Raw genomic sequence first — 21616 nt, forward strand, 5'->3', positions numbered from 1 at the left:
GGCACGCTGCGGGCCCAGGTGCGAGGTAGCAGCCACCTCACAAAATGGCTCCCCGCACCCAGCCCGGCGCTGAGGGGCGGCCCCGCGGAGCTCTCCATGGTGGCCGCGGGGCCGGGCCGCGCCTCCCGTCCCCGGCCCCTCAGCCTCAGCCTCGGCCTGGCCACCGCGCGGCCCGGCGGCGGGGGCGCTCCCGTGTCGTGGGCCGCAGCCGCCGCCCCTCCCTGCGGCGGAGGCGTCGCCCCAGCGGGTAGCGAGTCGCGCCGCGCCGCGGGGAGTTTCGCTACGCTCCCTGCCGGCCGCGCTGGCGGAGCGGGTAGTTTCGCCACGCTCCCGTAGTCCCCTCGTGGGGTGGCGGCGCGGTGCATGCCGGGCCCGAGGCGGACTGACTGTCCCCTGGCTGCGCGAGGAGCTGGGAGCCGCGCCTGCCGCCATGTTCCGCCGGGCTGCCGCCGCCGCCGCCCGGGGCCTCTAGGCGCCCCGAGCCCCGCCGCGCCGCCCCACGCCCCTCTCCCCGCCGGCCCGGGGGCGGAGGAGGCGGACGAAGGCGCCGCCGCACCCAGCAGCAGCAGCCGACGCCGCCAGCGGAGCCCGGCAGCGCCCAGCGATGTCCGCCAAGGAGGGAAGCAAGGTGCTGCTGCTGCCGCCGCACACCACCAGCGAGCGCGCCGTCAAGGGTGAGCCACTCCCGGCACGGCACCGGCACCGGCGGAGCCGCGGGGGGGAACATGGCTGCGGGCGGCTGGGTGCCGGCCCTCGGCCGGGGATGGTGGCGACGGGAGTCGGGGTGAGGGTGGGGGGCTGGAGGGGGGCGGCCTCGGGAGGCTGTCGCTGTGCGGGGCTCGGAGCATGGGCAGGCGGCCCCCGGCTCGGCGGCGGAGCGGGGCCGGGGCCTGTGGTGCCCGCACAGCCCGCCTGAGCGGCCCTGGTACCGCTACGGGTGGGCTCCATGGGCCGGGGGCTCACAGCTTCCCCCTAACACCCCCCAGGGGCCTGGCTCTGGCACGCTCCGTTCCCCGCAGGGGTTTGGTTCTGCCCGCACGGCAGAGGTCCTTGCACTCGCTCCCAGTGACAGCGCTGAGGGGAAGGCAGTGGGAAGCCGTTGCCTCCTCTGCTATTGGTTGTCGGTCTCTCGCTTCCAGTCCTGAGGAAAAAACTCACCTTGATCTATTTCTTCCCGGCCTTCCTGGTATCAGGATCTCATGGGGAGGCTTTAAAAGCCTAACCTTATGCTTCTCAGAAGAAAAAGTAAAATGTCTCAAAGCAGATACATCTGTGTAAAACTAAGATGGTCTGGTGGCCAAGATGCCATAGAACATGAAGATCTGTGCACCAGAGCACACTGTGTATCATCTTAGCATTTTGAGGAGAATATTCCTTTGCAACTAAAGTGCTCTAAACGTTTCTTGTTAGATCTATATCCCCAGTGAAGAGGGTACCATTGGTTGCGCTTTAAAGAATTTCTAGTTTTTGTTCACTCAAATTGCGGATACATTCCCAGAGGTCTGATGTCACCCTCTATTTAACTGTGGCAGTGTGGGCATCAGTTTGAGGTAGCAGATCTTAGCAATCAGAAATTCGTGGTTGTATACAAAGCGGCCTGTTTTTAAGATTGAAATTCCAAAGAACACGCAATGTTAACAGATTTCAAAGGAGAGGAGATCTGTTCGTTTAACTTAATAGGGGTTCTTGAGAAATGAAGAGGATGTTTTTGTCTTCAGCAAGGCTTAATCAGGGCCTTGGAATCCCATAGTATGTTTTGGAAATCAGCGTGTTTTCCAGTAGGCTGGAAACCTTCACTCACAGTAAGTTGTTACTTATTTTGGATTGCTTAACTTGTTGATCTGTTTGAACAAATTACAAGGGTAAAAGTAGAAAATGGTAGAACTAGCCTACTAGGAGCTTGTATTAATTTGTGCTGTTGATTTGAGACTGTTAGTTTCACATATGGTATGGTGTTTGGACTTGCTGAATTTTTGTACCTTTACAGCAATCCCTTGTAACAAATCTAAGTTCCTCAAACAATGCAGGAGAACTATTGCTAAGTGATCAGCTACTTCAGAGTGCACTGGAATACCTGCTGATTTCCAAAACCTTAATAGTTCAGCTTATTAAATGCTACCTATGCATCTGGTTGTTAAAAATGGTAGTTAAGACCTGCTTCATTCTGACAGGATTACAGGCTGGGGTTACAGCATTTCTTTGAACCTGGGTGTGTGGGATACAGAACTCTTGTAATCAGGCTTGATATTGTCATCTGACGTAATTACAGCCAGTTAAATGTTCACATAGCACCATTTTTCTGTTCTTTCTGTTGACCTGTCCTGTCTATACCTGTCATGCTGAATCACTGGTTTCTGGAGAAAGCCTGGCCAGCTGTGCTAAGCTGTCTGTGTTCTTTGTAGGAAGGACAGGTTTTTCCACCACCCGCCATGAGATGCAGTGCAGTTTGAAATATTTTTTTAGACAGCAACCCCAGGGGTGCAAGATTGCAGGTTATGTCAGCGCTAAGCGGGAGTATCTCTGCAACAGAAATACATTTGTTGAAAGCATGTTAAAATGTGACATCTCTGTTCACAAATAGACGCGTTACCTCTCACATACCAAGATATGTTCGCCATGCTCCTACCTATGGTATGGTGAAAAGATTACAGATGGGATGGTATTCTTTTAAAATCGGTGGGTCTTTTGCTTTTGTGAAGACAACGCTCATACCAGGGGATCTAAAAGTATTACTTTCTTCTAATGGTAATATGTGGAGTGGGTGGGCTGGTGAAACTGTTAAAGATGAATTTAAATGGTTAAATAATGCCATTTTACTTCGTGAATGCTTATGAATCATTGTTGAAATTGGTGGGTTTTTTTTTTCAGAAGTATCAAGTTCTTTGTTGATAGCTACTAAAGAATTTGTTTACTGGAATAAGTTTTTGAGATTCTTTTTAAGGGAATAATTTTTCATCAAGAAAATAGAAATCACTATAGGACAAAAAATACACAAAGGTGTTCTGATTTTTTTTCACGCTGCCAGTTCTGTTTTCTGACTCTCGTTGCTGAGGCATTTCATGTATAATATCTTAGGTCCTTGAGAACAGCTGCAGAACTTGGAAGACAAATGTGGTAACGTTACCTGGTGTGTCTGCGTCATAGAGTATTGGTCAATGTTTCAACTTTCATGCTCTCCAGGTACTAGGTCTTTTGGGGAGGAAACATGAATTCAGGATTTAATGCTCGCTGGTGTTTGCATTGTTTTATCTCTTGCTTTTATTTTAGCTTTATTTTTCTTCCTCTGTATTAATGGGAAAGGGGAAAAAGTAACAAGCCATCAAAGACAAGAGGCTGTGAGAAATTAAATCCTTAATGATTAATAATACGTGTTGGCAGAAATGGGCTAGAGATGCTCATCCAAGAAAAAAATGGTTGAATTATTGTATCATCAGTAACTAATCTTTTCTAATAAGGTAGGATAATAATTAGGATATGCCCTTCCCCATTATATTTTGACCTGTATATTTAGCTGTTCATCAGAGGTGCGTGTGTCTGGAAGAGCACCTGAAATGTTATCAGGTATAATGCTCAACATTGGGCATATAGATAATAATATGATATGATATGATAATAATAAACATAATAATTATATGATAATAAACATAATAATGGTTTTAAATATGCAGTGTATGCAGTCTAGCTGTGTTGGTCTGGCATGCCTTCCGCATACGAGTTCTATCATCACAGATCTTTGGCTGCTTTTATTGAACTTATATAAAAAGCTCAAGTTGTCTGTTCATTTCTCAGTTAAAATGTAATTCGTACTTGAAATTTTTCTTACCAACTGATGGGTAGCTATAGAATTGAAATGTGTAAAGTCAGTTTGTGGCATTTGGTTCCCAAAAAATGTCTAGTGGCGAGGCTTTTGTTGCTGCCTTTAACAGAGATGAGGAAAGGTACATGTCTTCTTGATTCACTGTTTTCTAAGGTGCCTTCTTCATCCTCGAAGAATGATACTTAGCATTTCACTGCCTTGTGGAAGATAGAACTTTCCTCTATTATGTTCTGTCAAAATCACAGAAAAAAACACCTTTTTAAACTGCCACTGATATTTAACTGCTGTGTCTGGTTCTTTTTTTATGTTTTGTGGTGATCCTGGAAATGGCAGGGGTGAGCCTTCTCTGGCGTTCCTTTGCATGAAAAGCACCTGGGCTTGTCTGACCCACCTCTGAGCAGCTATGTGGCAACATGGTGCTTGTAACACTGCTCTTTGTCTGCTAGGAATGTCTTACCAGGATTTGGGATGCAATCCGTAGTACCTTGTTGCTGAGCTAGTGGAGGCTTTTTGCTAAATTTGAAGATGGTGTCTGTTCTGGAAATGGGAGACTTCAGTGTTCCTTTGTTTTGGATAAAAGTCATGATGCAGTGTGATAGGCAAACATTCATAGTAACAAAATGATAACTTATTGAAGCAACTATTCAGCAAATCCCTAAGGAAAGTAACTCATGACTTAGCCCTGAGCAGGATCCTAAGTTAAGATACCAATAGCTACTTTTTAACAATGATATCCATGTAGGAGAAAAATAAATCACTCTAGTATTGAACTTCAAAATATGGAGTCTGATTTAAAGAAAAAGAACCAGTAAAAGGATAAAGGCTTACAGGCAGCATGAAGACTGTTTTAAAAATATAGTAAAGGCACTTAGAGTGCCTTTATGCTGCTGGTCAGCAGTGATTCTGAAATAATCCAGGAAGGCAGGAGAGTAAAGAGAACATTAAGAAGTCATGCTTTGAAAAGCCATCACAGTTCTGATTTGGGATAGGAAATGGAATGGAACTGAATTCTGACAAGTTAGTGTTTGATTGGCCTTATACTTTGTTTTACATTTCTTGAGAGGGTAGTTAGAGTGAATGAATCTTAAACAACAACAACAAACCCAAACAAGCAAACAAATAAGAACAACATGCATGCCTTAGTTCCAGTAGGGCCAGCTGGCAATTGAGGCTTGGGACAGGAAGACCGGAGCAGAAATCTGGCAGCTACTTTTGTCTGCGTTTGTTATGTAAAGACCTAACAACTCTTTCAGACAAGTCAATTTTTTTTTTTTTTTGCTGAATGGGACTGAAGAATTCTCACTGAAATGTAAGTGGTTTCAGAACGTATCAACAATATGAATGTTTAAAAAAAAAAAAAAACAACCAAGACCAGAAGATATTTTTCTAGTGGCACTAACGGAGTTCTTTGGGGTTTTTGAGTGCAAAATTGCTCATCTATTTTCCATAGCCTGTGGCATAACTCATCTTTCGAGTCTGAGAAATGGAGCACAGAAGCATTTTTGAAAAGCTCCACATTGCGCCGAAGAGCTGTAGATCAGTAAGTTTAATTTAAGCAGACTCATAGCACTTGTGAAAGAGTAGACTAATTCAGTCCCTGGCAGAATATAGTATTAAAGAAGAGATGGTACGGTTTTCATAGAAGGAAATCAAGAGAAATTGTTAGATATTTTTTTTGCAGTAGCCAGTAGTCTGATTGATCCAGGCAAAACTGTTCATTGGGTTCCCTCATCAGAGTCTTTAAAGTAAGCAAAAGAGGAAATGACCTCTTTTGGATCAGAATTAATTGGGAAAGATAATAGGTAATAAACTTCCATGCTTGAGGGAGATTAACATTTGTCTTCAGTGCTCTTTAAGAGTATTCCTAAATTGTTTAGAAAACAGAGCAAATAGCAAAATAACACTTACTTGGGCTAGTTAACTTCCAGAGGTGTTTCAGAAGGCTTTTGTTAGACAGAGTGACTAGGCAGCGAAGTTGTAAGAAGCACTGTTGTGATAAAGGCAAGGAGCAGAGACTACGAGGGAGAGAGTAGCCCTTGTTTTGATGAGTGGGGAACTCAGGAAATAAACGGTAGGGTCCATCTGGATAGTATTCGGAAAATACTAGCTTGGTGGCAGTTGAACAGGCTGATGGGAATTTAGAGTTTACTGGAAGATCGTAGAATTACAGAATGGTTTGGGTTGGAAGGGGCCTGAGAGCCCACCTAATTCCAACCCCCTGCCATGGGCAGGGACACCTCCCACCAGACCAGGCTGGTGTCCCTGCCTATGGCAGGGGGGTTGGAATTAGATTAGATCAGTTTAGAGAAAGCACCATCATCCATTATATACATCTTGAGTTATATGTGCATCTTCAACAGTAGTGCGTAATTTTTGGTCCCCCTTCCTGCTTTTCTGCTTTATCTAGAGGTTATGTTCAGCAGAACAGAGTGCCTTTTATGCAAGGTGGAACTAAAAATTACAAATCTGTGACTTGGAAAAGGGGTAGATGAGTAGGGGGTGGTGTTGGATATTGTTTACATTGTGAGTGGTATATAATGGAAAAGATTAGTAGGTAACAACTGCTATTTTTGTCTCCCTGTGAAAAGGAGATAAGCAGTACATTTTTTTCTGAAGTGAGTATAAAGGAAACGTGAAATACTTTTTCATGTAATGTGCAGTTACAATTCTGAAATTCGTAGCAATTATATGCGTTGAATGCAAAAAGGATAAAAGCATCTATTGAGGGTCTGAGCAAAATACTGAAAAATAGTTCTATTTAGTGGTCAAAAATGTGATGAAACTTACCTCTAGAGGAAATCCTTAAACCACCCTGCTTGGAGAACGGAGTATGACGAGGGAAAGACCTATGAATCCATCAGTGCCAGAATCACATTTAAGCACTAAACAGTCTTTAGGCATAGCACGCTATGGTCATTTTTAAGGATGCTCCTCCCATTAATGATGTTCAGACAAATAATATTTTTACTGAGATAAGTTTTTAAGAGTATTAACCAAATTAATAGGAAAATTACACAGCATAGAAGGTATTATTAGGGCATATCAATTGTTTCATCTGAGATTTAAAATTTTATGGAACTTCTAAGACTGCAAGTACATGGTATGTAGAAATAAAATAAATAGTGCCTGCAGTGCTTTTGTAAGGTTTCAAGGTTTACAGGGTCATTTTTCTTTGCTTTAAGAATTCTTGACATTGTACCAAGAGACATGCCTTTAAGGAAACTTGAGCAAAGGGATAATTTTTGTGGCATTTAGGAATAATACCATAATTCGTGAGGAACTGACTTTGCTGAATCTATGCTTTGTTGTTTGGGATGAATAGGGAAACTTGTATCTTTTGACGACTATTGATTTGAGCTTTCTGGTTCAAGTAGTAGATGCTGCCCTGTGATTGTGCTTAACTGTGTTTTCAAGGTTGCAGGTCCATAGACCATCTGGGATGTCTTCATGCTATTTCTTTTCAAATCTGGCCTGCCAAGTGCAAAAGGATAATTGGATCTATTCTGTCCTCAGAGGAGTCATGGGTGCTGCACTTCTTTGTTCATTATAGATGTTGGTATAGAGAGGTGAAAGCTCCAGGGACAGACTGGAAGATTATCTGGGAGTTAGGCTTTGTGCTTCTTCTGAATGCCAGTATGTAAATAGCCATGCCTTTATAAAAACCAACACATGCACCTCTGCCACCCTTCCCTTCCCAGCCCCTCACAAAAGTCCACAAAACACAACCAAACAACAAAAGGAAAAACATGCAACAATGCTGTTGTGGTAATAAACCAGTTGGCAAAGTGAATGCTCCTGGCCCATCTTCACAGGACACCGTAGTTGTGCTGTGATAGCATCCATCCATAGCATACCATCCATCTCCACAGTCTGACGTTTCACATATATCTGCCACCAAGGCATCGAGTTGTGTCCTTGTGTTAATGTTGCAAAGGCTTACACAAATACTGTCTGTGTTAGTAACCTCGGTAATGGGAATTGTGGCTTGATCTGTGAAACTAAAAACACTCTAAGAAAAATGAAAACTGGGATGTTGGGCATGCTTTTACAGCCAAAGCTGGGATTATGGAACATGTCGTGGGGTCCTGATTATAGGACAAAAAAGGCTAGTTTTCTTTCAATTACAGAGAAAATAGTTCAGTTTTAAGGCCCTAGGAGCAGAAAATACTTTGGTTGTGGAAATGGAGTACCTTGTACAGTTGATCCCTGATGCTTTTTCCTACCATTTGTCTAGTGGCTTTGATCTCATCTTGTTTCATGAGCCTGTTCCAACAGAGTGCCTCTGATGCAAGCCAGATTTAACCACCATTATTAAAATGGGCATATATATCAGGGTGGTTTAAATTTACAGTATCTACACGTTAGATTTTATTAGCAGCTACTGTTGTACTGTAGCAGTTACTAGGCAATGTGAGATCTGCTTTGGGTCTCGAAGTAGCGTGTTTGTGTTAGGTGCCATACTGCACCTCTCCACAGGGATTAGTATGTTGGGTGAAGTGCCATGCTAATGTAGCTTTTCTGCTTTTGAACCTCTTTACAATGTAATGCAAGTATATCCATTCAGCTTGATGCTAACTTTTGAATGTATGTAGCATGCTTTTTTGTAAGGTATAAAGGTACCAGAGGTTTGCAGAAAGTCTGTCTGTGGAATTAGGTTTAGAGAATTGTTTTTTGCTTTTGATATCTCTGTTCTAAGTAGTACTGCAGTATAAAGCAAGATCAATTGTTTTCCTCTTTGCAAATGCACATGAATAGTAAAAAAATCACAACCTTTTTGCTAACAAAAAAAAGAAAAATTACCCACTTTTTTTCTCCAGGTTTAGTGTTTAAGATTTTGAATCAGTATACTTAAAATTACATCATCCATACATATTTTAAAAGTGAAATTGACTAATTTTGGCTAGTAAACAACAGTTTGTTTTAGAAAATCCAGAGTGTTGTTGTGAACCATGACATCACTGTTTTTACAAAGATCTCTACTTTTACTAATAGGACATAGTCTGTTATTTTGTACCACAGTGTGTACTGCTTTAGGGATTCATCTCTAAATGCTTATCTATTGCTTAGCTTTGCGGGGAGTGGTAGAAGGGAATCCTTTAATGACCAGCAACATATTATTTCCTTCAGGTAATTCCTCTTAATTACCATTCTGTTACAGTCCCAAGAGCACAGGTTATGAACAAAGACTTTGAAACGTGGATTATATTTCTGTGTCTTGGAATAATACATCATGCTGCAATTCTTTTACCTTAGGCTATAACGTTCTATTACTACTTCATCAAAGGTTTAATTAAACCCATTAGTTTGCAGAAATTGTCTAAATGCTTCAAAAATTACCATACTTAACCTATTAAAATGTTATTTGTAATATTTTTTCAAAGGTGTGAGCTCTAATATGTTAACTATGTTAACTATTATTGTGACAAAAATTAAGTATGGATCTGAAAGAAACATTTTTTTATAGTAAGTCCTTCAGTTTCATTCCAGTTGGGTGATGCAGATTAAATCTTTATTCTAAAAAATACCCTTCTTGAGCAATAGGAAATATATTGCAGAAAAGGATTCTGTTAAACTCTGAGGAACTGGTTTTAAGACTTTGTTTTTTTCATGAGGCAAATAGAGCTTTATAGATGCCTAACTACTTCTGATAGTAACACGATTTGGGGGCATTAAGGATAATCCCTGGATATGCAGTTTTCATTTGAAATATAATTTCTGTTAATATATTAATTGAAATAATTTGACACAGTTCTTCCCAGACACTAGACAAAAACTTCTGTTTTCAGTGTCACAGAAAATGCAGCTTGCTAGCTGAACTCAACTACCAGTAGTTGTTAAAACAGAATTATTTTTTGTGAGGATCTGATTTGAAAAATATTACATGGACAGTAAAACTTTGTTAAGGGAAGAAAATTTCATCTGCCTTGTGCTTAGAGTCCTTCGAGTATTTCAGAACTGTCACAAGGAGGACGTTTCAGTACCACCTTCCTGAATGCTGCGGCCATTGGTAGGCCACAAATCCGAGTGTTTTGCACAGGGGCAGTGAAGATCAGCTGGCCACAGGTGGTTCTCCATCACACCCTGCTTCTACCAAAAAAGTCACCCAAAAGCGAAAAGGGTTGTCTTTCATTGAAGTAGGTCATTATCCAGGAGTGATGCTGGAACTAATGAAGCACAGTTTCTGCAAAACTGAGTCTTGGAGTTGATCAACTTCGGTTCTGGGAAGATACGATCTCTAATGCTTTTGTGACAATTAGCGCAGGAGAAGCCTACCCCAGGAGTTGTCTGATATCTCATAAAAGGGTGAGCTCAACTTTGCATTGTTGAAGGCATTTGTGGTCCCATCTCCTCAAAGGACCTGCCTGTTTTTATAAGCTTACATGAACTTGACACCTGCCAACAGAAGCCACGGCCCCGTTTTAGTAACTGGCTTTCTCACCTACCGGCTCGTGTTGTGCGTGCTCGTTGGTGTACGTTCACAGTGCGTACGTTCGGGTACTCGCACCAGCTACGTTCAGGATGGACCTAGATTGAAAAGCACAGGTTCTCCGTCAGTCTTAGCACCGGTGCTTCTTGTGACCTTTGTCAAGCTCAGCTCTCCAGGCTCTGCTCCACACTTTCTCCATCTGAACTTTGGAAAGCGTCGCTTCCTAGTTCTGGATGGTCCTGTACAGTAATGGGCTTGTGCCAGTACCCCAGCACTGATGCTGAAATCCAGTCATAAAAACCATATCTGGCAAAACAAGAAAAGAAACAGACCCACTTCATTAGATAATACTTGATCTGCAGTTTATGTGGAGTGGGTTTGTTCCTTGTGGCACAAATAGTGTGTTATAGTGTGTTTAGAAAAAGGTGGGGGATTTTCTAAAAATAAATTATGTACAGGTTAATATAAATTTCCAAATACAGCAAAAATAACGTTAAGAGAATATGAAGATTGGAAAGTCAAGCTCAAAAAACAGTGAATGCTAGCATAGAGGTGGTGAAATGATGCTTCTAAAAGTGAATTACATTCCTGTCTTTCTGGAATGAGAGATTTCTCTTTTCAGAGATGGATTTCTGTTTGTAAATACTTGTTGTACATGGAACAGAAGTGGTTGTCTTTTGATTTCTTAAATACACTAAGTTTGTTAGCATTTGGGCTACATGGAATTTTAACACTTCCAAATGAAACCTGACAGATTACTAGAGAAGGCTGGAAGGAAAGGCATGCCGTTTACTTTTCTTAGTAAAATGTTTTATGTCCAAAAACAAAGTGCCAAACTTGTTCTATACTGTTTAATTTCAAGGCAAGTTTTTCAGCTTCTTCTGCTCATGAACCTTTATAAGAGGAAAAATAGACAATTCTGCAGTGTATTTTCTAATATAATTTAGTTTCAGTGAGTATATGTATGTGATTTATGCATCAGTTGTTTTATTGATGGATTTTTATTACAACACAAGGGTAGCAATATGTTACTAGTGATCTAGAAGTCAATTTAAATGAAGTCAGTGAATGTCTTAGTATTTAAGTATTGATTCTGGGGTGTGAAGTTTTACTTTGGAGAGTAAGAAAATAAATGAATCATCTAACTGAAAGTGTGTTCATACTAGTAGTTGTTCTTTAAGTAGATATGTTTCCCTCCATTTTTTAAAAAAAATGAAATAATATTTACAGAGAAATTGAACAGTGTTGCTCCTTCTTTTTTTCATTATTTTGGTAGTGGTATACATATATATTTATGTGTGTGTGTGTGTGTGTGTGTGTGTGTATATATATATATATATATACACACACATTTTTTCAGATGAGGTTTACTTCCTGTAACCCTGCACGAGCAGGATGATATTTGGGTGCGCTGCTTAATGGGAATTTCAATGTGAACCAGAACCCAAAGACTTGTGATACTTCCAGACATCTCCGACATTGTGTCTAGTGTATGGTCAGCCTTGACTCAGTTTAATTTTTTAGAGACAGTGTAACAGGAAAATAAGGAAAACAAGCTCAAAGAAGGATTTTCTATCCGTAATGGTTATGCTGTAGGCTCCCCAAATTACAGATTTTTCTGATAGTATGAACTTGTTCTGCTGCTTAATCAGTGGTTTGACAGACCTTCAGGCTGTCAGAGTCCATCTTGCAGCCTTTTTGCCATTTGGGGGCCAAGGGAGTTGTTTCACCTTCACCTTCTCCATTAATGCTGTCATAGACCCCTGTTATAGCCCCCCCCCTTAGTTTTCATGATTTTAGGCTGAAGAATTGTTGCTTACCTTAGTTATTCATGTAGCAGGAACCATCCTAACTTATTTTCTTTGTTCTTTGAATACCTTTTAAATTATTCTTTCCCCTTTATAAGATGGGTTAACCAGAAATACCTACTGGGCTTATCAGTGGCATAGTTGTATCTTCTGTTTTCTATTCCTTTGCTAACAATTCTGTTTTGTTGTTATTGTTGTTGGTTTTTTTTGTTTTGACTTGTCAGCATGGAGTATTTTCATAGAACAATAGGAAGGACCTTGCTTCTGAATAGTAAGCTTATAATCTGTAATTTTTTTGTGTAAAGCTAGAATTTATTTCCTTCATTAATTCTTATTCATTGATATTTAATGTCTTTTTTCTTCAAGCCATTCAGTAGCATGAATTTCTTCTGTAGGTCATCCTAATCTGCCCTATGCTTCATTGTCCATCCAGACTATTTGTTGTCATCTGAAACCTGCACTCCTCCATTAGTTACCTTTTTTTTTTCAGTGTACTTTACAAATATGTTAAATAGCACAAATCCTAGTGGGGCTACGTAGTGAACTTCCTTTCCATGTGCTGGCTATTACCTCCCTTTGATTACAGTCCTTTAAACAGTATTGTATCCTTTTGTTGCTAGCTTTGCAGTTTTTCTTATTTGTTAATTTGATTATTAAAGAGTCTTTGATGATGGACATATTTTAAAATGACTTTTGCAAGTCTGAGTGGATATTAAATGGATCTCCTGCATCCCCAATACTTGTTGAGACCTTCAGAGAATGCCAGTGTATTTGAGAGAGACCATGTCTCTTCGAAAGGCAGTTTTGACTCTACCAAATGTTGTATATACTACTGTGCCTTCTAGCACAGTGTATTTTATAGCTTCTATGAACTTGCGTGTTATAGAGGTTAATTCTTTTAATACATACACAGATAATACTATTCCATCCAGGTTTTAATGATGTAATTGAGTCGATTGATTGAAAGACAAATTTGCTACTTTGCATAGCAGCTGTTCCATGATAGATCCAGTTCTGTTCCCTCTAGCTGGAGTGTATATTTAGAATTGCATTGATATGACTAGTGTTTCTTCTTTTTAAATTTTAGCTGTCCCTTTTCCACCAACGCATCGCCTGACATCTGAAGAAGTTTTTGACACAGATGGAAAACCCAGGGTTGACATTTTGAAGAACCACTTGATAAAGGAAGGTCGAGTTGATGAAGAAATTGCACTTAGAATCATCAATGAGGGTGCTGCAATATTACGGAGGGAAAAAACTATGATAGAAGTTGAAGCTCCAATCACAGGTAATATTTCTAGATGATTTCACTCATAATTAAATTTGAAAAACGGTCACATTTTTTCACCAGTAAAGTTTCTCTTAAAAATTGTTAGAATAAAATTTCTCTATAATCTTTTTGAATAATCTTCCACAATTGCATTTGCTTAGCAGTACTCAAATGGTCTGAAAAAATATACTGCACATTATTGTGCAAAATGAAAGCATTAAACCTGTTAGGAAAAAATAGTGTAATCAGTATTATAATGACCAAAGAGAAAGTAGTTACATGCTGGTGAATTAGGGATTTCTAATTCCTGTAATGGTGTAAATGGGAATGAAGACATCTCTCTGGAATAGAAAAGTGAGTTCAGAATTATTATGAAATCTAAATACTTGAAGAGAACCAATTGCTGTTGTTTGAAGCAAATACTGTGACCTGGATTTCTGAGTAAAAAACACACCTTATAGTTCCTCTCTAGGTGAGAGTGATGATTGTATGTAAAACAGTTCTTGTGAGGGCAGTAGTTCTGGAAAGTGTTGTAAGATTATTTTGGCATCTTCAACACAACAGGACTAGACCCATTGAGATACAAAACTGCCTTTCAAGGTTTGGGGGAGTATTTTCCTAGTTGGACTAGTTCTGTTTCTGTTTGACCCGGATAATTATAGAATCACAGAAAGATGATATTACTACTTTTATTTATAAATAATCCAGACTTGTAGAAAATATATTATATAAATGTCATTTAAAATAATGCATGTAGATTTGATTTTTGTGTTCAAATTGGATGGTCTTTAGTTTGAATATGTTATATCTTTGAAATGGACCTTTGTAAAATAAGTGTTTCAAAAGCTTATTTTAGGGTATCAGCTTGCGTTAATTTGATAGCATCAGGTAAATGAAAATGTTTAAATAATAAGTCATTATTACTGACATTTTAAAGAAAATTAAACTGTTGAAAAGGTAGAAATAACTAAATGAATGAACTGAGTCTCTTGATGCTCCAGATCATGCTCAAAAGTACAGTATTTTCAGTATCTTTAGAATTTTTATATTTCAGTTCATTCAGTTACTTACCCTGAGTTACTGATGTATTGGAAGCTGAAAAAGGGGGAAAGTTTTTGCAGTGTTAGAGTAGAAACCTTAAGAAAAGTGACACACAAGAGGATGTATTGTATTTGGTCTGATGTTTTATAGGTCACTGTGACAATTGGTTTGCTCCAGGGGAATTACAATCTTTCAAGTGTGCCATATCTGATATTTCTTTGCAAAATTAGAAGGATGTTTTTCCCCCCAAAATTTACTAGTAAACACTGAGAAGTTAAAAGAGGCTGTTGGTAATCTGATCAGTGACATTTTGCATCAACAGAAAGCATAGGCTCTTGAATGTCTGTTAATTGTTATCAGCAATACCTTCATGCAGAAACAAGAAAGCAGCTCCTGACTTCCATTGCACTGGAAACTCCTGTGGGAATGAGGAGTTAGGAGCACTTCTCTTCAATGTGATTATTTTTCTAATTGTGAGATGACCTGGCTTTGCTGCATGCTCTTTGAAGTCTTCCCATCTGCTATCTTTGGCACTTCTGCCTTAGGTTGCTGACCACTGATCTTGTCCTGTCTCATATTTTAAAAACACAAGAAAAGTCCACTGTTGAAATAGTGAACATGGTTATTTGAAGGAGAAAAGTAACTGAGCAAAGAGAAGATATGATATTAAAAGGTATGTTAGTCTGACTCAGAAACAAAGGCATACTCTCCCTGCTTTTTTCAGTCCCACGTGGACACAGCAAATTGTTGCAAAGCAGAGTCATAATACCTTTTTCAAATTCATACCAAGGCAAATTCCTGAAGATAGATAAGGGGCTGGGGAGGACAGTAAAGGGCTGCTGACTGACAGCTTTCAAGGCTTTGATGCTCAGTGCGTTAACTGCTTTTGAAGAATATTCTGCAGTCTGCCAGATGCAAATCTCGTTATTGTCTGTGTGGTCACAGGTAGTGAGAACAGTATCTTAATGAAAAGCAGACGGTGAAGCTTCAAATCTTTGGTTATTCCTGCTTTCTATATGTTTTTTCTCTTTATTAGAAGTACTTTGTGGCTGTTAACTATAACTTAGTAACTTTTCTGTTAGATTTTTTTTTTTTAATTAATTTGAACAAAATTTTTGCTTGCAGTGTGTGGTGATATTCATGGCCAGTTCTTTGATCTAATGAAGCTGTTTGAAGTGGGAGGATCACCTGCTAACACAAGATACCTCTTCCTCGGTGACTATGTAGACAGAGGTTATTTTAGTATAGAGGTAACTGAATATATTAATCTGTTTTGTCCTAAATTTTTCTATAAGCACACTTTCATGGAGATTTTCAAATGAAATTTTAGGTCTGGTTTAACATGCGAATGTGTTCTTCCTTGCTGTGCTTTCTCCTAATACCAAGGCCTGCTTACAGGAGGATATTGACCAGCAGTTTGGACTGTCCTGTTGGAGTCATCAGACTTACTCATTTTTCCTCCTATTTCTTTAGCTAGTTTTTTTGTTTGTTTGTTTTGTGTTCTGTTTTTTTAAAGTTGAATTCTATAGCATTATTATACATAGTTTTGTTTCTCTGGTAATATGCGGTAAGTTTGGAGAACAGGTGAGTCATGACTGGGAGGTCTTTCTCTTCTTTTATTAAAAATGTTTATCTGTACAAAGAAGACTCCTTTCACTTATATAATCAAATGTTATTTAATAATTATTAATATTTTTCTTTACTAAAATTCTGAGGGCCATTACAGATATTCCCTAAGGATGACGTGTATCTGCCATTAATTTTTCAGGTATTTTGAATTCAAATAATTTCTTAATCTTCAGCATTTTTATTAAATATGTTATTTTCTGGAGATATTCACGTGTTCATATCAATTAGTTTCATAGCTATGATTTTTAGACTTTTCTGGAGCTAGAATGGAAGTTTCCTCAGCTTGGGATCTCGTCAAAGGTACCAGATCTATTAGAGTGGCTTACCATTTGAAATAATATTTTACAAGGCATGGTGTATGAGACTTTATATTAAAATCGTTCTGTTCTAATAATGTGTGAGTGTATACTGTGAAGGATATGCACAGTGCGCTTTGGGATTCTTAGGGATAGTAGACAACCAGAAGATAGAGCAAGAATGATAGCCTCAGAATGTCATTTGTAAGGAAAAATTACAGCAGACATTCCCTATTTATTCATTTGATCCTCATGGCCTGTTCTTGATGATTGCAAAGAATATAATTGTCCTTGAAAAGGACATTTGCATAGCAACAATGAACTATAGCAACAATGCAACAACTTTTCAGTCATTATAGTTAGGAAAAACTTCTAAGCAATGGATGTGCTTGAATATTTCAATAAGAATAGTCTCACTTTTTTTTTTCCTTCACATGTTCATAATTTAATTTTTAATATAATATTTGGGATGCTAAATACAGTTACGGAATACATAAAGATACGCTAAATATACTATTGAAAACCCCTCCAAGGTTCTTAAAATGCTTGTCTCTCTTCATTGGGGTAATCTGTGTCTCTTGCCCAAAGTGACTATTGGAACATCGCTAAAGTACATAGCAGATTATCTGAATGAAGTTGAAATGCTGTAAGTACACAGAGGTTGGCATGTGCTTTGTGAGCCTGTTGAGAAATTAAAAAATAGTATGCTAAAATGCCCTTTGCCTCCAACTTTTTGCTTAAAAAAAAATAAAAAAATCCTAGGTAACTTTTTGCTTGTTCATCTTTGACATTTATGAAATGTGAGTTAACCTCCAGGTTAAGTCTGGGAGTGTTCACATATGGTCACTTCAAAATCTCTTTTAGTCCTTGGAAATGTATTATACTTTTGGTAAAATATTTGACTTTTCACAGAACAGAGAGGGTGAAATCTTCTTAAAATGTACAAAAACTGAAATTTGATTTTTTCACTAATAAATGAAACGACTTTAATTGCATTGATATTTTAGTAGTAAATAATTCCCAGTTAAACAAATGCCATAACTTCTAGTGGGAAAGATCACTTCATGTTTCCATGGTTCTATAAGACAAATTGCTGGGATCAAGATGAAGGTCTTCACATAAGTGTATGCAAGCTCTTTTTTTTCTGCACTGAAAGTAATGGAAGATAAAGAACTCTGACATTAGTCTGTATGTAGTAATAAAAGAGAAATATGCTGGTACAGGAACAGTTCAAAAATGTTCTTTGTTTACTTAGTAGGTATCATGCTTGAGAATATGGTAAATTTCAGCAATTTAATTAAATGTAGTATTTGTTTATTGAAAGGAAGGAACTGCTTTTACACTCTTGTATTACAAGTCTATAAGGTTGCCAATATTTATAATTTTTTCATACAAACTGACTCAAAACAGTTCACAATTGTGGAATTTGCCAAATCAATTTGCATATTCATCTGATGATAAGCAGTCATTTTATCACAAACTGATTATGCTTGCTGCTGGGAAACGGTTTTAAAGAGTCTTGGAATTTGCAATATATCAAGATATTTTGCAGTTACAAACGCATTGGGGAAAAAATGGGTATGGTTAGCAAAATAATTAATTTGTATATTTTTACTAAGATAAAAAATCAGTAATAGTTAATCTAAACTTCTCAATAGAAGTCGTTGTCGTATTTCTCTATATGTATGTATTGTTTTTAAAGTGTTCCTTTGTTTTCTTTCTTCTTTCACGTACTCATTGTACTATGCAAAAAAAGTTTGAAGAATGATACCTTCAGGGTTCTTGTATTGGTTAACAATATGATAGTAATAACTTGTAGGTGACTTTGACATGGTCCAGAACTACTGGGATTTTAATTTTTCTGTGCTCAGTTAAAAATACAAGAATCAAGTTTGAAGATAAGAAATACATTTTGGGTGTTTAGGAATGACTGCGGAAACAAGCTCTAAACTTCAAAAATTGTGCATGTTTCACAACTGTTTGCTACTAATGTTGCAATGATAACAATATATGGAAACTTACTATACTACTTTGAATTTGCTGCTTGATCAGTGAATGAACAAGCAGCTTTCCAAGTTCTGGGAGGGGGGGGAGATCAACTCTGTCCATTCATAGCTAAAAACACCCTAGCATGATGTATTGTTGTCTTTAATGTAAATGGGTTTTTTTGTTTGTTTGTTTTGTTTTTTTTTCTATCTTTAGTAATAAATGTTTGCATTCCTTCTTATGCCAGTCTTTAGAATCGTATTTTGAAATCAGATTTTATGCACAAACACATACTTTGTCTAGATGAAGGAGTGTTCGGTAGTATAATTCTGTTGAATTTGACTTATTATTGATTGTCCAGTAAATACAAATACTACTTCAGCATTCTGTGCATTGGTTCTTAGGAAGGGTGATAATCTGTATAACTCGGGTCCAAAACTGGTGTGTTGACTCAGGGGAGTAGTGTTGTATTTCAGAATGGCACATTAAGCTGTACTTACGTTTGAAGCTGTTAACATTCTTACTCAAAGTTTCTGAGTAATAATAATTTTTAAAGTGTAATTTACTGTGTATCTTTGTTTTTCAACAGTGTGTGCTGTACTTATGGGTCCTGAAAATTCTCTATCCAAGCACATTATTTCTTTTGAGAGGCAACCATGAATGCAGACACCTAACGGAGTATTTTACCTTTAAGCAAGAATGTAAGTACTGTCTAAGAATGTAAGATTAGCTTACCTGAAAGCTACTGATCTCTGGTCTCTCATTTTGCTTGAGAGATGTTTGTTAGTTTAATCAAATTTTTGCAAACCACTGACTTATGTAGAATTGCTTGCAGTTAAGTAAGGCATTGGAGTGCAAGTATGAGAAGGCTTGTATTTGTAAAGATACATTATGGAGTAGATTTTGATGCAACCTGTTATTAAAATCCTGGAGAGAAGTAGGTTATTTTTTTATCTTGGCTATAACCAGTAGCACGAAGTAAGTTGCTGTCCAGTATTGTGGAGCTAGCAAGAAAAATAACCCTGCTGCTGAATATTTTTTCCATTTGGGAATTGATTTTAGCTGTTCTTCTAAAATAACTCTTTTGGTGATGCAAGCTGCTCCTCCTTTTTGAGGTTTGTTTAAGTATCAATCCATCGATAAATAGGTCATTTGGCCTGGTAAAACTCTTTTCAGAGAAGGTAGAAGTGATACAATAAGATGTATAAGCAGTTCTTAGCTTTTCACTGTAAATGACAAGTCACAAACTTCTCAATAGTATTTTATATTAAAGTATGCTATGTAATTGTATAATCTAAAATAATTTTTTTTTAAACAAAAATAGTTTCTCCATACTTGCAGTAACAGAAGAGGAAATAAAAAAAAAAGTTTTTGTTCTGGAAGAGAATGTCTAAGAAATGTGCTTGCTATTGTGGTGTTTAGGAACATGCATTTAAACTTAAAAAATATTTGTTTGTTTTAGTATATTTTAAGTACTCATTTTATGAGGTTGGCTCTTATATTTATCATCTACTAGATTACTTTTTCCATGGAACATAGAAATGAACATGGAATTCTTAACATTTTACATTTTCTTTCCTGCAGGTAAAATAAAGTACTCAGAAAGAGTCTATGATGCTTGTATGGAAGCTTTTGATTGTCTCCCCCTTGCTGCTCTTCTAAATCAACAGTTTCTTTGTGTTCATGGTGGACTTTCACCAGAAATTAATACGCTAGATGACATTAGGAGAGTGAGTATTTTGTGTACTTGAAAATAAGTGGAAATACAGATATTTATGATGATATACAATTCATGTATGTGAAATTGTCAACGCATTGCTTTCTTTTCTTGTCTGTTTTGAAAATGTAAATCAGGATCGGAAATTGAGACCAAGAGTTTTTTAAGTATGATCCTGCTTAGCCTATCTGGCACATTTTTCATTAGTTGATCTCAATAGGGACAGCTTGAACTGTTACAAAACACACAAAAAAAAACCCTCAAAAATTCCAGAGTCTCTTGAGATCTGTAGTGCATGTAAAGAGCTTCATATCCAATCTAAATAGTGTTTTTATTTCTTTCTAGATGAGAACTAGATTTCTGATGACTTTCAGAACTAAACTCATAGAAGTTGTAGTCTTGAAATTGTTTGGTATATCAAACATCATATTTCATTTGTTTCTTTGAAAACAGTTTTGTTTTGCTTTTACTCTTTTGAACAAAGGGATTTTTCTCTTTTTATGAAAGTATGAAATTGCAATATTTACTAGAAAGTCAGATTGCTATTTAAAATGGTAAATTTGGCAGGCAATTAATTAACGGTTGTCAAATATTTTACATTGTGGTAAATGTGCTGATTATATCTCATAAATAATAATAATATATCACAATAAGAATGAAAACAGGTTTTTAAAAAATGAACAATGGAAACACTGAATAGTTTAATAGCTTTTAATTTAAAGGGAAGAAAGTTAGTGATGAAATAAGGTACCCATTTCTAATAAATTGGTTTCAGCTTGCATGGAGTATTAATGTCAAGTGAAGATTGTATTGGATGAGAATTTTCAAGTTCAATTGCTTTCGTTTTTGTATACTCCTTTTTGACTTACTTTAGTTAACTCAGCTGGCATCTTGAATAAAGGACACAGCTCTTCTTCCAGGAGAGAGTACAGATTTTTTTAAATTTTGGAAAGCTGGCATACAGCCTGATCGGAGTGATGTTTCATTATATTGGATCTTATTTTCAAAATTTGGATTATTCAACAGTGGATAAAAAAAGATAACCAGTTGTTTGAGGACTGGAAATAAAACTGCTTGAGCAGAATCCCCGCCTTCCCTAGGTCATTCCTGCTAATATCTTTGGAGGTCAGGTACTAGAGATGAGGGATGGGAGAAGAGAGTGCCTCATCTTATGTTGGATCAGCTGCATGAGTGAGTTTTGTTTGCTTCCACAATTCCTGATGTGCCTTTAGTCATGACATATTTTCTAGTTTCCTAAATTCTAGGAGGAACTGTTGGATACCGGACAGGTTCTACTGAAAACAGAACTTCTGAAGAGACCAAGAAAACAACAAAAAAACTCTTTTGTCAGGCTTTTTGGACAGGCAGGTCTTACAAAACTTAAGATGTGCACCTCTTCTGTAAAGACCCAGCTGCTCTGAAATCTTTATCAGTTGTACTGATATGCCCCAAATATGCCATTGCTACTTGGTCAGAAAATGTGATAATATCTGTAATGGCTCTGTAGTCATTCCTGTACTGTTTCACTAAACAAAGAAAAATAAGAAAATTGTACCTTCTTCATTAAAGATGCAAAAGGAAGAAGACAGTAGTTTATTGTTTTATGTGTAATAGTAAAGTTTGCT

The 21616-nt window shown here is 38.0% G+C and overlaps 1 protein-coding gene across 5 annotated transcripts in view; it reads left to right on the forward strand.

Annotated features, from left to right (window-relative positions):
- The first annotated feature begins 309 nt into the window (after positions 1–309).
- Positions 310–21616, forward strand: part of PPP3CB (protein phosphatase 3 catalytic subunit beta) — a 52401-nt gene continuing 31094 nt past the window's right edge. For 2 of the 5 annotated variants that reach the window (XR_004778487.2, XM_035545660.2), the window contains exons 1-5: positions 315–674; positions 13140–13340; positions 15489–15613; positions 18864–18975; positions 19859–20004. Coding sequence is in view for 4 of the 5 variants with exons in the window: in XM_035545660.2 (XP_035401553.1) it covers positions 605–674; positions 13140–13340; positions 15489–15613; positions 18864–18975; positions 19859–20004 (654 nt within the window). In the remaining variant the exon portion in view is untranslated. Of the gene's footprint in view, positions 675–13139; positions 13341–15488; positions 15614–18863; positions 18976–19858; positions 20005–21616 lie in introns of all 5 variants that reach the window. The other 3 variants (XM_035545639.2, XM_035545630.2, XM_035545649.2) reach the window with 3 other exon arrangements.

This window comes from Cygnus atratus, chromosome 7, assembly GCF_013377495.2.
Source record: "Cygnus atratus isolate AKBS03 ecotype Queensland, Australia chromosome 7, CAtr_DNAZoo_HiC_assembly, whole genome shotgun sequence".
NCBI lineage: Eukaryota > Metazoa > Chordata > Aves > Anseriformes > Anatidae > Cygnus > Cygnus atratus.